The sequence below is a fragment of the Colossoma macropomum genome, unplaced genomic scaffold, assembly GCF_904425465.1.
Source record: "Colossoma macropomum unplaced genomic scaffold, Colossoma_macropomum, whole genome shotgun sequence".
In the NCBI taxonomy this organism is placed as follows: domain Eukaryota; kingdom Metazoa; phylum Chordata; class Actinopteri; order Characiformes; family Serrasalmidae; genus Colossoma; species Colossoma macropomum.
This window is the reverse complement of record NW_023494792.1, coordinates 6,428,908-6,443,746: the sequence shown is the minus strand read 5'-3', so window position 1 is coordinate 6,443,746 and position 14,839 is coordinate 6,428,908. Positions and strand designations below refer to the sequence as shown.

The following is a 14,839-nucleotide window of genomic DNA, read 5'->3' as shown; positions in this document are numbered from 1 at the left end:
CAGATTTTCTTTCTTTGAAGCTCAGCCTATGTGTGTTTTTCTTACACACCCTCAAGGCAGCAAACTTTTGTCTCACTGTACTGAAAATATGATGTTCACTTTTAAAGTATAGAAACACAAAATCCACTCTAAAACATGCACACATGAATCTGTACTGTGCTCAAATTATTTACAATGTTCAGAACTTTTTATTCACATTATTATTTTTAACAGAAAAAACATTCTGAAATTGGGGTGCTGCGGCACCCTCAGCACCTCAACTTCCCGCGTCCCCGGACTGTGTAATCTTAGCCTGAAATAAGAATTCATTGTCTGACTAGGGGCAGGCAATATGGTTAAAATTGTTTTTTGCAATACTTTAAGAGAATTTTTTACAATACGCAATACATATCACAATATCTTAAAACACAGGCAAAGTGCACAGGTAGTGTTATTTGATAACTGCTATAAAAAGCTAAGAGTACATTATAATTATAATACATAATATAGTTCACCATTTCGCAATCTGCACTGCACTAAATCCAGTTAAATAGGATGATGATATCTAATCAAATGTAGTTGTTTGGTGCTCTTCAAGTAGTGATAATATACACAGTATTTGCAGAAATGCATATTGTATATCAAGGTAATGATAAAATATCATTATATTGCCAACCCCTAATCTTAACTAAAGTTCACCTTGGAACACAATTAATCTTGAATTTTATGCATTTGGACCTTCACACATTTTGTTCTGACATGCTTGTGTGTATGATTTAGATGTGGGAAGAAGCCATTGCTCTGTGTAAAGAGCTTGCTGACCAGTATGAGATGGAAGTCTTCGATTATGAGCTGCTCGGAGAGAACCTGGTAAACAAACATTCACAGTTTTTCTGATTCTGTTCAGATAATTTAACCAAGACGAGAATTATTGTTGTCATTTAGCTAATATTCTAATGTAGTCATGTAATAACATAATTAAACACATAACTAGTTGTATAGCAAATTACATTTACTTTCAGCTTGCTCACTGTATTAGAGACTTTTTAATGTCAAGAAATACAAAAATCTTGCACAACTGTAAAGACGGCATTTCCTCAAGACAAGATCAATAATAAAATATTGTAAATGAAACATTTGTCTTCCACTTACAAACACAGATGCAGCAACACTCAAAGGTTTAGAACGCACACTCAAGTCAAAACTTACTAATATTGAAGTACAGCATGCCTTTGTTAATGCTGCCTTCTAAGGGTGAACTCAGGATTTATGAATCCTTCATACATTCCTGAAAGGCACAGTCATCACATCACATTTTTCGTTTTCACTAAATCTTTAATGCCCAGTTTAATCACTCACTTCTGAGAAGGACAGAATGAAAGAAAAGTATCTGCCCCAATCACACGAAAATCTCCCTTGAGAGTCAGATTATCTTTTAAGTCAAGGTTATATTTCTGCCTGCTTAACATTCAGGCTGTTTGAATGTGAATATATTTTCTAAATTTGTGACTACGCTCAATAATTAATGAAATTGTTCTCCAGTTAATCAAAGGATTCTGTATTATTCTGATTGTTCTGAGGCTGTGGATTCGTGTCGGCCTCAGAACAGTGCAGTGTGCTATTTATGTTGGATAATTAATTTCCTCTGGACTAATTGGGTCAGCTCTGTTATGAATTCTAAATTCTGCAAAATGCAGCTTAGATGTCATATCTGTGATTAAACACTGAACAAAATGATGTTACACAACTAGAGCTACAATTGTTTCAGACATTTTCCTTCATTTATTGTGTTCTGTCATCCTTCTGTTGTCGCTTCTGTCTCAGTCGTCCGTCTTGTTCTTTCAAAGTTTTTTCTTTGTGCATGTTTTGATATTTTCCCATTGTGCTCTAAATGCTGTTTGATCCTCTGTTTAGAAACAACAGGCAAAGTTCTATGAGAACATCATGAAGATTCTTCGTCCTAAACCAGATTACTTTGCTGTGGGATACTACGGCTGTGGCTTCCCCCAGTTCCTGCGGGTCAGTGTGTGTGTGCTTTGTTGTATAGTCTCAGAAGTGTGAAAGCAGTGGGTTTTAGGGAGGTTTAGGTTGTGACATGTTTACTGGTGTGTTTAACTGCAGAATAAGGTCTTTATTCATCGTGGTAAAGAGTACGAGCGCAGGGAGGACTTTCAGGGACAACTGATGAGCCAATTCCCCAGCGCTGTCAGACTCAACACCACCACCATGCCTGGAGATGACATCAAGAATTGCCCCCTGCAGTGTATCCTTTAACTACAACATTACAATTATTAAGTACATGTGTAAAAACGCTGATGAGTATGATCAGAATGTGCTCTAGCTTAGTTAGTCTAGCTGCCCTAATTCCAAGGTAGTTGAATACACATTGTTGTCAAATGTCTGTCTGTGTGTGTGTGTAAATGCAATGCGGCCATTTACAGTCTAATGTATGCTCCACCTGCAATTTTCAGTATCGTTGTGTCTCTCACATTAAGCAAGTTATGTTTTTCTTTTTCGTATTTAAACGTAGACTTATAAAGGAGGACAGTACACAGGTCTCTCATCAGGACCAGCTATAATTTTTTTTGAAAAGTGCATGTGTAAAAATGGTGTGTTTTGATAAGATGGTAGTCTGATCAGCACAATTGGATCACAGAAATTGGATGTTAATGCCAAGTGTAAACAGAGCCAGATTTGGGTTTCTTGATTTTTTGCTTATATATAAATGATTTACTTAAAAGCTGTAATGGGGTCGAGTGTCAAGTGTATGCAAATAACACATTCCAAGTCCAATGAAATGTATTTGTTCATGTAACACTGTTTGAAATGAGGTGTAATCAAACCTGCATGCTTTTTAACTCTGTGCAGACTTAAACAAAACTGTCCTATTCGTGAATTTATGTGGATCAGTTTGTCATTCTTAGCACAATGCTTTCAGACATCCAGTGCTTCACTGTCCAACCTGTACTAGAGATTCCACCCCGTCTAAAGAACAAGCCAGTCCCTGATCAGATCATCAAGTGGGTATTCCACCAGTCAGAACCCATTCTGCAGATTATTTCACATCATGTTTTGGCCACTGTTACATATTGCTTTCATTCCCTTACACCTCTTTCATTTTTCAGCTTCTATAAGTCAAACTATGTTCAGAGGTTCCAGTACTCCAGGCCTGTGAGGAAGGGAAAAGTCGATCCAGACAACGAGTTTGCTGTGAGTCACAGTCTTTTGCTGACACACATACAAACGCACATGCCTAGACTAGGGCTGCATAATCATTTGTTATTTGTCCACATGTCCAGTGTCCACTGGCCATATTGATTGCAGTATTGATATTACACAAGTCTTTAACATGCAATACTTTTTCATCTCCACCAATCACATTTCCAGATGAGTTTCACAGTATTCAGTAAACATAGTAATTTACAAAAAAATAAATTATTTTGAAAAAATGTGCAAATAAAAAAATGCAGTTGTCGTGTTACTAATTCTTCCCATGCATTTTTAAAATGATGTATGGTAAAAAAATGATAAATGGTGCATTTATCATGAAATTTTCTCTCAGTGTAGCAGGCTGCTGTTGTGGTCAAATGATGTAGGAAAATAGGACAGGAATCACACACACACCCCTAAACCCAAAGTCTGTGTCTCTTTCTTTATAGTCAATGTGGATTGAGCGCACCACTTTCTACACCGCATATAAGTTGCCAGGAATTCTGCGCTGGTTTGAGGCTACAAGCATGACTCATGTGAGTATTAGTCCAGCTGTAAATTTAACAGCACTGTAAATATTTCTTATTTTCTTAATAATTTGCAGTGTTTATATGCATGTGCTGTTTTTAATACACAGTTTCTAAAACACAGCATCGTTAAAGGATCTATTCATTATTTAATTTCATCATGTCTAAGATAGATAGATAGATAGAACTTTATTGATCCCGAAGGGAAATTGTGTTTCAGTAGCAAGACATATAATTGCACATAAACTTACATATACTATGCAGAAAAATAGAAATAAATTTAGACATAAGTTAAAGTACAAGAGAAATAAAGTAAAATATATCTATTTGCATATTTACATGGCATATGAGACAGATTTGTTGTATTTGCATGAAAGAAGGCACTGAGTGGTATGAGGTAAATTAAAAGCATATATAGACATAACTAACTCGGAGTTGCATCAATATTACAGCGTAAAGTGCATAGTGAAAGTGTCATTACAGTAGTAGTCATGATATATTGCACAGTGTGTATTATTCGGAGAGGAGATACAGTGATGAGGTTCAGCACAGGTCAGACAGCAGGAGATCAGTACCATCTCTGCGGTAAGGAGACTCGTTGTAGAGCCTTATAGCAGTGGGTAAGAAAGATCTCACACGGCGCTCTTTAACACAGCGTAGCTGTAACAGTCGGCCACTGAATGTGCTTCTGTCTAATTTGAGACATGTTTGCATTAATGCACTATTTCGCTTTTCTGTCAGACAACGGTCAGTCCTCTGGAAAATGCTATCGAGACAATGGGCAACACCAATGAGAAAATCCTCACCATGATTAATCAATACCAGTGTGACGAGACTCTGCCCATAAACCCCCTCTCTATGCTGCTCAATGGTATTGTGGATCCTGCTGTCATGGGTGGTTTTGCCAAGTATGAGAAGGTATGTATTTGTGCGTATGTGCTCATGTGTTTGTTCCTGGTTTTGTTGGTTTGTTTCTTTCTTTCTTTCTTTTTTCACTTTTTCCCTCTCTTTCACTTTCGCCATAGGCATTTTTCATAGACGAGTACACGCAGGAGCATCCAGAGGACAAAGAAAAGCTGTCTCGTCTCAAAGATCTCATCGCGTGGCAGGTTCGCACAGACTTGTTCACACACATGCTCACATACACACACAGCATTCTACAGCATTTCTGAATTGTTGTGATGTCTCTGAACTGCTGTGATGTCTCTGAATTGCTGTGACGTTCTGAATGCCTGTGGTGCTTGGACCCCTGTAGATTCCGTTGCTGGGCCGAGGGATCGTTCTGCATGGGAAGAGGGTGACGGATGACCTCAGACCTTTTCACGAGCGCATGGAGGAGTGCTTCAAACAGCTGAAAAAGAAAGTGGAGAAGGAGTACGGAGTCAGAGAACTGGTGAGAGGGGAAGACTGACTGACTGAAGATATAAAAGAAGAGAATTTCTATTTGCTTATATTCATTTATTTTTTCTCACCCTACACCCATAGCCGGACATGGATGATAGAAGGTCCACACGTCCACGCTCTATGCTCCGCTCGGTCCGTCAGTCTATCTGCTCTTTGGCTGGATCAGAATGTGGAACCCCCACTAAACCACATCCAGACAGGTAACCACACCCCAAAAATGCTTTGCTAACTAAGCCACACCTGGTTATACTGATTCTAACATGAATCAGTAAGTTCTCTGGGTGTAACTGTGATGCTGACTGTTAAATGCTTTTCTCTCAAAGTCAACCACCATGATATTGACTGTGAAAGAGGCAAGGCAAGTTTAATTATATAGAACATTTCATACACAAAGGCAACTTGAAGTGCTTTACAAACATGAGATTCAAATTGCAATGCATAAGATTCAAATTGCAATGCTTAAAATAAAGTGCAATGAGACGAAGAGAGAAATGTTTGTAACTTGGATTTAAAAATGGCTACATTTGGGGCACATCTAGTTTGGGCCACATCCAGTTGGATCCAGTTGTATGGAGCATAGCAGCTAAATGTTTGGTTTGGACTCTGGATGCTACTAGCTGACCCGTATTCACGGGTCTAAGAGACCTACTTTATTTTCTTTAAACATATCAGAGATGATTTCTGGGCCTAAAATGTTCAGTGATTTATAGACTAGTAGCAGCAAGGTATGCTTACATTGCAGGAAATAAACTTGCAAATCACATGACTGGGTCCTAAGGTATGAGATGATGAGGCAGCATTTGTTGTACTTTTAGTATTCAGTGCTGTTTGTTTCTATCATAGCATCCAGTTAGTAGAGATGATACAATATTTCTATTAGATAATGCATAAGTTACACTAGTCGTCTAAAGGTGCCATTTAAGCGTGAATGTGCTTTTATGCCCGCCAGTCATCCAGCTGAAACCCCAGTGAATATTTCTGATTGGCAGTGGAGATATGTAAAAGAAAACTGCTTATGGAATTTAGTCTTTCTTTGAAGGGGTGAGTTTGAAAGTAGACAACCAGAAGAAAAATGATTAAAAAGAAGAAAGAGCACCAGGAATGATGAATCATTAACATGACAAGCATGGCTGAATGAATGCACGGTTGATAGAAAGACCATGTACAGAACACTCTACATGGTTTTTCTGTCAGTTCATTTACTGGTAGATCAAAATTTGATTGATTTTTAAGCCTAAATTAATCATAGTCAGGGAAGCAGGGATGTGTTCAAACTCACTTGTTTCTGACATGTGTTTGTGCTTTATTCACTAAGATCCTGAGCTCACAATGATTTAGTTTAGTTCAGGTTTACTGCCAAAGCCTGGCTTGCTGCTGTTGCAAATCCAGGCTCAGCAGGGCTGTGTACAGCTGGAGTTTAATCTCTGAGTCATTCAGACTGAAGCCAGGAGTTGCAAATTGTTTAGAGGTGGTTGCCAATTGATTAATAAAGATATTGAAAGTGGATGGCCATAAACAGCTCATCTGTCACAGTCCACATCCCAGACAAATGTTTTTGTTTTTTGTTTTTCTTTTGCTTTTGCGTTTGTGTTTCGTTACATCTTTTAAGGGGCCCATGTTCTGTATTTTTTTTTTGTATGTTATTTTTCCTGCTTACAGTTCTGCTTGTAAGGTTTATGTACATTTCTGTACCAAAACTATGGAAATGTCCTCTTGGCTGAAAAATGAAAAAGCTGCAGATGTAACATTAACTCAAAGAAGTACATGTCAGACACTCCTTTTGCATGTGTGGATTCTTTGGAAAGCTGCAATGACACATTTGCTTTCTGACAGCTAGCAAAAAAAGAAGAAAAAAAATGGTTTGATCATTTTCGCCCACATCTGGTGCTCCAATAACTCTCCTGCGGACAATCTGCAGTAACAACACTCTTTGTCACTTCAGCATAATCACAGCAAAAAAATATGTTGGCAGTTTGGAGCATATTCAATCTAATCAATATATATAATATTTATCACTTAAGATTGTGAGATTGAGATTGAAATTCACTTGAGATTGTTGTAATAGTATTTTAAGAATTTTCCAATTATTTCTAGACATTTTTTCATATTTTAAGTCCTTTTATCAAGTGAAATTATCTCACTATATTGGCAGATAATTTTGCTTGTATTAAACATGCGTAAAAAATGTCTTGTCAGTTCAACCTAAAAAAATTACTTCATGTGGCAACAAGTAAATTAACTAGTTTTATTCAACATGATTCTTTCAATCAATGTTATTTTTTGTGAGTTGAATAAAACTAGTTCAGTTGCTTGATACTATATGAAGTAATCTTTTAGGTTGAACTGACAAGCTATTTTACAGTATATAAGTAAAAAATAAGTAATGTATGTGTAAAAGTAGGTAAAATAATATTATAATATTCTTAAATGATCTAAACATGAGAAATATTAGAGATATCAATTAAAGATAAGGTCATTTTGATTTGCTAAGATGTAGCTTTTTGCAGTGATAAATTGTTGAAGGCTGAATGGGTGTGTAACGTGCGACCAGTGAGCAGACGCTCACGGATGTAAAACAGTGAAGAAGCTTTACTTCGAGATATCGTTGTCAGTACACAGGCACAGCAAAAATACACAGAAGGCGATCAAAACACAATAGGGCTAGGCAGATCAAAGTCCAAAACACAGGCGAAAGTCAAAAACCATATATCCAGCTAACCAGGCAACAGTACCAAAAGGGCAAATCCGAAAATCCGAGAAACAAAGTCAAAACACAAGGTCAGAACAGGGGAGATCAAAACCAGAAAGAACGCTCAGTAGTTTCACTAGGAAAACAATACCTCGCACTGAACCTGACTATAGCCCGGGCTAATATACTATCTAAAACAGGTCATGTGAGAAAACATACAGGTGAAAATGATCAATATTCAGGAGAACTAGAGCGGTGATAGGCTGCTGATGATCTTCCTGGAGTCAGGTGATGAGGCGGAGGATTCTGGGAATCGTAGTTTTGAGGCTGGCTGGCCGAATACATGACAGGGTGGTTATATGTCAGTATGTTCGTGGCTGTGACCTCAGAATGATAAATTCAAAATGAGCTATTTTTGCAGATTTCTGTTTCTATCCCACTCTCTCTCTAGTGTCTCTCTGGACTCGGCCGTGCCACTTACCCCTACTTCCCTGCCTCGCTCCAGTGGTAGCATCAGTGTGGTTGATGACAGCGGACAAGAAGTGGAGGTGAGAATCTAGAAGCATTATGAACAGAATACATTTTAGGTTAAAAGAAGCAGTATCTGCATTTGGCAAATAAATAAGTCTTAATCTTAAAACGTCAAACCTAAACTCCCACTTTAAACCTGACCTAAAAAGACCTCAACCATAATCTTTATGAATAATAATTCACAACTCCTAAAACTCCTAAACCATGCACCACAAGCTTTTTCTCTAACACCTCTACATAGGTAGAGCCAGTGCTACATAATGCAGACATTGCATTTCTAACAGAACATCTGTTCTGTCATCCATTTGAAACTCAGCAGGACTTCATATGCTGCATCACAGAAAAAACATTTATAGAATTCAGTCTTGCCTTGGAGGGGCTAGTTGGTCTGAAACTAGACAAAAGAAAAATAAGAAGAAAGAGCATGAGGACTGTTTAATCATTAATATGATAAGCACAGTTAAGTTTGTACACAGTGGATATCATACAGTGTCTTGCGTAGAATCAGAATTAGATTTTTCTTAATTGGGTTCAATAAAAATCCTAATCTAAAATAGACCTCAGTCATAATATTTAATTCTAATCATAACAGTATACCACAAAGACTGTTGCCCTGACATGTCAGCACACACTTTAATGCAGCCAGTGCTTGCTTACATTCCCTGTAACAGAACATTGCCTCAATTCCATTGTCTTATTCTCTTAGGTGAGACTGAGGTCCAAGAGGAAGAAGCAGAAGCAGGGAAGGGGCAGCATGATCTTTATCAGTGAAGAGAAAGAGAGGACCAGCACTCTGGACGGCAAACGAGTAAGAGCATTAAAGTGTTACCAAACAATCTTGACATCTCTTATAGTACAGCTAATGGAATCTGTTTCAAACAAAAAGTATCCTCATTTGGCACGAGTGGATGGGAATACAACAGCATGAATAAGTGAAAGCAATAGAAACAGCAGCAATGCTGCTAATAGAAAACTCAATTATTGTGAGACTGAGTGTGTATATTTGATTCTCTGTCGTCCCCTAGCTGTCAAAAAAGCAGGAGTTCCGCAGTGACACAAATCTATCAGAGCCCAGTGAAGAGAGCAGCCTGGCCAACAGTAACTCCAGATCACTGCCTACTATAACAGGTACACACATCTTCAAAGCCCAAATATCAGCCTATTAAACCAATTAAAACATCACCCGGTTAAAGCATAGACCTCAAAGTTTTCACAGTTTTTACCTCACCCAAAGTCGATCACCCAAGACATGTTTGGGGTCTGAAATTTGTTTCTTTAATTTTGCACTGAAGCTATGTGGTTAATGTAGCTGAAAGGTAATTGAAGCCAAGGTGTGAAATTCTGAGGGGTCCCTGAAAATAAACTTATTTTGATGTTATGCTGTCTTATGGGCAGATTCAGGGTGTGTGTGCTGAAGATGACGCAATCACAGCATCTCTGACCCTGTGTGCTGGCTCCATGCGATGTTACAGCATGTGGTTGCGCACCTCTAGATTTTTGTAACTTGGTGCTCAGCAGGTTCGCCTCTACAGGCGCCTGTATGAGAGCTCTATCATATCATATCATATCATAGAGAATACTGCAACAACAGAATTGCTAACTTTAAATGCTAACATGTTCGTTTTAGGTTCACACGTCATCTACTGATTTTTGTATGCCACTCTGTTGCAAAAGTATAAGACTATAAACATACTTTTTGTAAGGACGTGATCACAGTTGCTTTGAGCTACGTTGACAGGGTTTTGCACGTTGTTGCTTTAAAAATGTGTAATGACGCAATTTATAATGTAACGCATGTAAGTGCAAGCTGCATTCTGAGATTTACAGCAAGGGGTGCTACAACACAGCCAAGTCTGACAAGCTGTCTCTTTATTACAGTCAGCGTGCTTTCTTAACTTTCATAGCAGACAAGCAGTGGACCACTCCTCCCTGCAGAACAGTTCCAGTTCCTTGATATTCTTGGGTTTTCGGTCGTGGTCCGTCCTCTTCAAAACGCACAACAGATTTTCGATTGGGTTTAAATCTGGAGACTGAGAGGGCCATCACAAAGCTCTGATGTTGTGTTCCTAAAACCATTTCTGTTTGGATTTTGATGTGCGCTTGGGGTCATTATTTTGCTGAAAGATCCACCTGTGGCCAAGTTGCAGCTCTCTGGCAGAGGCAGACAGATTTTAAAGTTAAATTTCCTGGTATTTAGTGGAATTCATTATGCTATTGATCTTCACAAGAGCCCCTGGACCACTAGCAGGAAAACAGCCACGAAGCATCAATAATCCACCACCATTTTTAATGGTGGTTATGCAGTCCTTTTTTCGCCAGACATGACAATGTTGTGCTAAACCAAAAGTTCAATTTTCACCTCATCTGAACACATCATACAGTTCTATTTATAGACATTGTGCAATGCTCAGGCACTGCATTTTGTGGCTTGCCCAGAAAAAAGAACAGGCATTTCAGGCATTTCAACTTTACTGTGCAGTTCTGAAACTGTAATCTCTGGGTTCCTCTTTGCCTCTCTTACCATCCTCCTCACTGTATTTTGAGACACTATGCTCATGCATCCTCTTCCCGGCAGAAGAAGAATGTTTGAATCATTACACGTATTGTTTATTGTTTCTTGAGTGATGCCAATAATTGACTGTACATATGAGATCATTCAGATCTGTATAGCAGTTCTATAAAATCTGTACTAACTCATTCACACTCTCCTCCCTTTGATATCTATTATAGGTCTGTCTCTGAGCGTAGCCAATGGCAGTGAGGAGGTGGAATCACCCAGAATTAGACGGGACAGTAAGAGCATGTCTGTGTGTCTGCCGTCTGACCGCACCAGCGATCGACGCTCAAAAGGCGTCATTAATCTGCTCTTTAAAACCCGGGTGAGTTAAACAAGCCGAACACTGTAGATTGATTTGAAGTCCTGTACTGTCTCTTTAACTCCTGTTAACTCCAGAAACCCTTAATACCAGAAACAGAATCTGTTCATTTATTCATCATTGTCTCAAATTGTGTCTGTATGTGTGTATTTTACAGCTGAGCTCGAAGCCTGAGGAGGGAAAAGCAGTACCTGACTCTGCCAGCGAGAAAACATCGACACGTTTTTAATTCTTTAAATTTTTTTCTGGAATATAATTTCTACGTCTAGAAAAGATAAATGGAGATTTAATTGTTTTTGTATTATCAAGTATAACTTGTATTATCAGTAATATTAGCGGACTGTGGAAGGCAAAGACAACCTATTTGGACCTTTAATCACAATAATATTAGCCTGAAACTCTGTACAGAAAATGCTGGAGCTTTAGTGTTTTGAGAGCTCTAATAATGTTGATGAAGAAATGATTAAATGAAATGAGCTCACATTCTACCTGAACCTTAATATTTTCTCATGTTGATAAATGAAGAAATAATCCTCAATGCATCAGTGCTGTTTCTGTCAGTATTAGAATTTACATGTAAATCTGATCTTTATTATGTATGCAAATAGCTTTTTGGTAAATTTGTCAACTTTTGCATAGTACTACATAAAGTAATGTTTAATGCATAATGCAGGAACTAATGTGAGGTAACCAGCTAATGAGCTCCTTCAGGGTACTCTGTGTAATCTTTTGCAATCTGTACTATAGTTACAGGCAGTGACACAAGAGGAGAGGTCTCAGCCTCTGATGCAAAGTAGGAAACTCCTTACATCCAGTGCAGAACTACAAAGCTATAAATTCCTTTTTGCCTGAAGGTTTGTATTAATTATAAATTCCTGCAAAGGTTGTAGATATTTTTTCATGGGAGTGAGACCTGTTACACAACACAACACTCAAACAGTTGAACAATTATGTTTGAGGAAGTTGTGCTTCTCTGTCCTCAGCTCATTAGCCAGATAGCTTCCTGTGCTCGATTAACCAGGTAATACATTTCAGTCAGTATGATTACAGTGTTTCCATTAAAATGCAGTCTTTAATACTGAGAATGGTGGTAATATTATATCCGTTGATTGGTTGGAAAAAGCTAGACAGCATGCTAATGTTAGCCAGCTTTCCTCTTTGTTTCCTTCTGTAGCTAGTAGTATTTTATTGGATGTTGTATAAAAAAAAGGAAAAAAATCAACTCACTTTAATGTTGTCAGTGTCTTTTGTCATCATTGCAAATCACCACTGTTTAAAGAAATGTCTCCAAGATAGTAACTTTACACAAGAAGGCAAAAACCTGTTTATCTTTTAATGAAAGTTCATATAAAGACATGATTATTTCTAAATGATTTTGAGGTGATCTTTTTTAAAATTTCACCTAATGTAAAGGGTTACTGTGTTCAAATGATGTGGAAAAATAAGTTGACAAAAATGGAGACATTTTTCTTTGGGGAAGTGACTAAATGCTACATCAGCAAATGGATTTTAATGATGGATCTCATTTTCAGCTCTTGTACCTGATCATTTAATCATGATGTAGATTTGAATGGTGGCCAATTTAGGAGTTTCACATGTTGATTTCTTCAGTGATAGATTATATTTTGTTATTCATTGACAAATTGTTGAAAGGTTTTAATTTCTAGGTTATGAGCAATTGCAGCTTTACAGTATAAAGCTTTGCATTACAAACCTGCAGTTATGTCTATTAAAAGTGCAGTGTCTATTAAAAAGAAAGCAACGGTGGCAGGCATAAATACAATTTCCTGACCTTCCTTTGCCACAAGACTTGACATTGTGTATGCAGTCTGATTGTTTTTTATTTATTTATTTGTGTTCAGAGACTTTTAACACTTTCAAATTTTGCTTTCATAATACACACAATTAGATCACGCTTTTTTGTCTGTCAACCTATGTATAAAACACACACAAGTAAATGAGTGGATTATAGTTTTAGTTAATTTTATTATATGGATGACACAGTATTTCCAAGCAGTGTTGTACTATAACAAATGAGTCTGGGATGAAGGCCTAAATTAATGGCAAATTAATGTGAGAGCAAATTAATGTGCATTTCCTAAATTAAATTATTACAAATACAAAGTGTATTTTCTAAATTCAACTACAAAAATTACAGGACATCAGCTTTAGGATGGAAACCAACCCAAAGTCATACCCCATGTGTGCAACGCCATTAGTCACAAGAGCATTTAATATACTCATTATGTTTCATGAAAGCATCAGTCAGTGCTAATTTCTACAGCACATCATTCTTATAGCTTTCTCTTAGTGTTAAGGTGGTGAAGTGGTCACGTCTCCTAGACCCCCATGTATATACCATGCAGCCCTTATATTTTGTTTTATTTCTCACTCATAGCTTATTGAAGAAATTGGACAAATTCTGTTGAAAGTGCAGATTCCAAGCTTTCAGTCACCACCCACTCATTCTGTGGAAAAATGTATGTTTTTTTGTCCTTTTTGACATTGAAACAACTGAAAAATACAGAGAACAATACAGAGTATAAACCTAATATATGTGCAGTTCATTCATTCACTATGTATTATGTAATTATGCTACGTAACTCTAGACTTCTAAGCAAACACTGGAAAGAGCAACACAAGTCCACTCACATGTCTAAAGCAATGAGTAACACACTTACGGAAATCTTGCCCTAATTTACAGTCACAGCCTTCAGTCAAAACCCCATCAGCAGAGACTAATAAGGAACAGGCATTTGATAAGTGTTCACTCATTTACCATCTAAAACTGGCAGCACTGGATTTCCTGAGATAACTAAACGTAGAAAATGTCACAGATGCAACACAAGGTTTCAGCCTAAAGCTAACATCAGTTTCATCAAATCAGATTATTTGACTTCCATTATAACACACCAAAACTTTGCATGAGTCTTTAGACCTTTTTAAGGTCTGGTGATGTATGCAGCTGAGTTCCTTAGTTTTCCATGATCTGATTATTATAAAACCTCATAATTTTTTGTGTATTGAAGATACTATATTCAATATCATAGGCCAATTTCAATAAATCTATTTTAAATCTTTTTTCCCATGCTCAAAGTTGTTAAGCTCAGAGGTCAATTTCACTGCTTAGACATGAAACTATGTCAGTTTTCTCCATTTGAATAGATGCTGTGTCTTATTCATTATAGCATATTCACAAGATAATAAACACTAGAATGATTAACTGGGGGCTATAGCAGTACTTATGCTTGAGGAGCACAGGAATTTTACAACTTATTTGAGGTAGCTTCATAAGAATCAAATTTAGTTAAGTTACACAAAGAAAACAATCTTCGCTTCAGACACATTTCTCTTTAGTCTTGATTTTTGTATTTGTAGCTTAATTTAGCTTTTCCTGACTATTTAACAGCACTTGTTGATTTGCAACGGACAAAGAAGAACAGACAAAGCAAAAGGAATCAAAATCGTACAATATAAATATATATTGTATAATATATATATATATATATATATATAATATATATATATATATATATATACACAGTATATACTGCTACATTTCCTTCAGCATCAATAAAGTATCTATCTATCTATCTATCTATCTAAAGAAAAACTGGCAGCAA

General features: G+C 37.2%; 1 protein-coding gene across 1 annotated transcript in view; it reads left to right on the top strand.

Moving 5' to 3' along the window:
• Window positions 1–12,442, top strand: part of LOC118811494 (dedicator of cytokinesis protein 2) — a 123,478-nt gene extending 111,036 nt beyond the window's left edge. The window contains 15 exon segments of the mRNA XM_036575715.1: window positions 760–849; window positions 1,894–1,998; window positions 2,101–2,242; window positions 2,918–2,999; window positions 3,105–3,189; window positions 3,639–3,725; window positions 4,458–4,634; window positions 4,742–4,825; window positions 4,972–5,109; window positions 5,202–5,320; window positions 8,261–8,357; window positions 9,047–9,148; window positions 9,366–9,468; window positions 11,071–11,219; window positions 11,374–12,442. Of these exon segments, the coding sequence (XP_036431608.1) occupies window positions 760–849; window positions 1,894–1,998; window positions 2,101–2,242; window positions 2,918–2,999; window positions 3,105–3,189; window positions 3,639–3,725; window positions 4,458–4,634; window positions 4,742–4,825; window positions 4,972–5,109; window positions 5,202–5,320; window positions 8,261–8,357; window positions 9,047–9,148; window positions 9,366–9,468; window positions 11,071–11,219; window positions 11,374–11,445 (1,632 nt within the window). The 3' untranslated portion in view covers window positions 11,446–12,442.
• The last annotated feature ends 2,397 nt before the right edge of the window (window positions 12,443–14,839 follow it).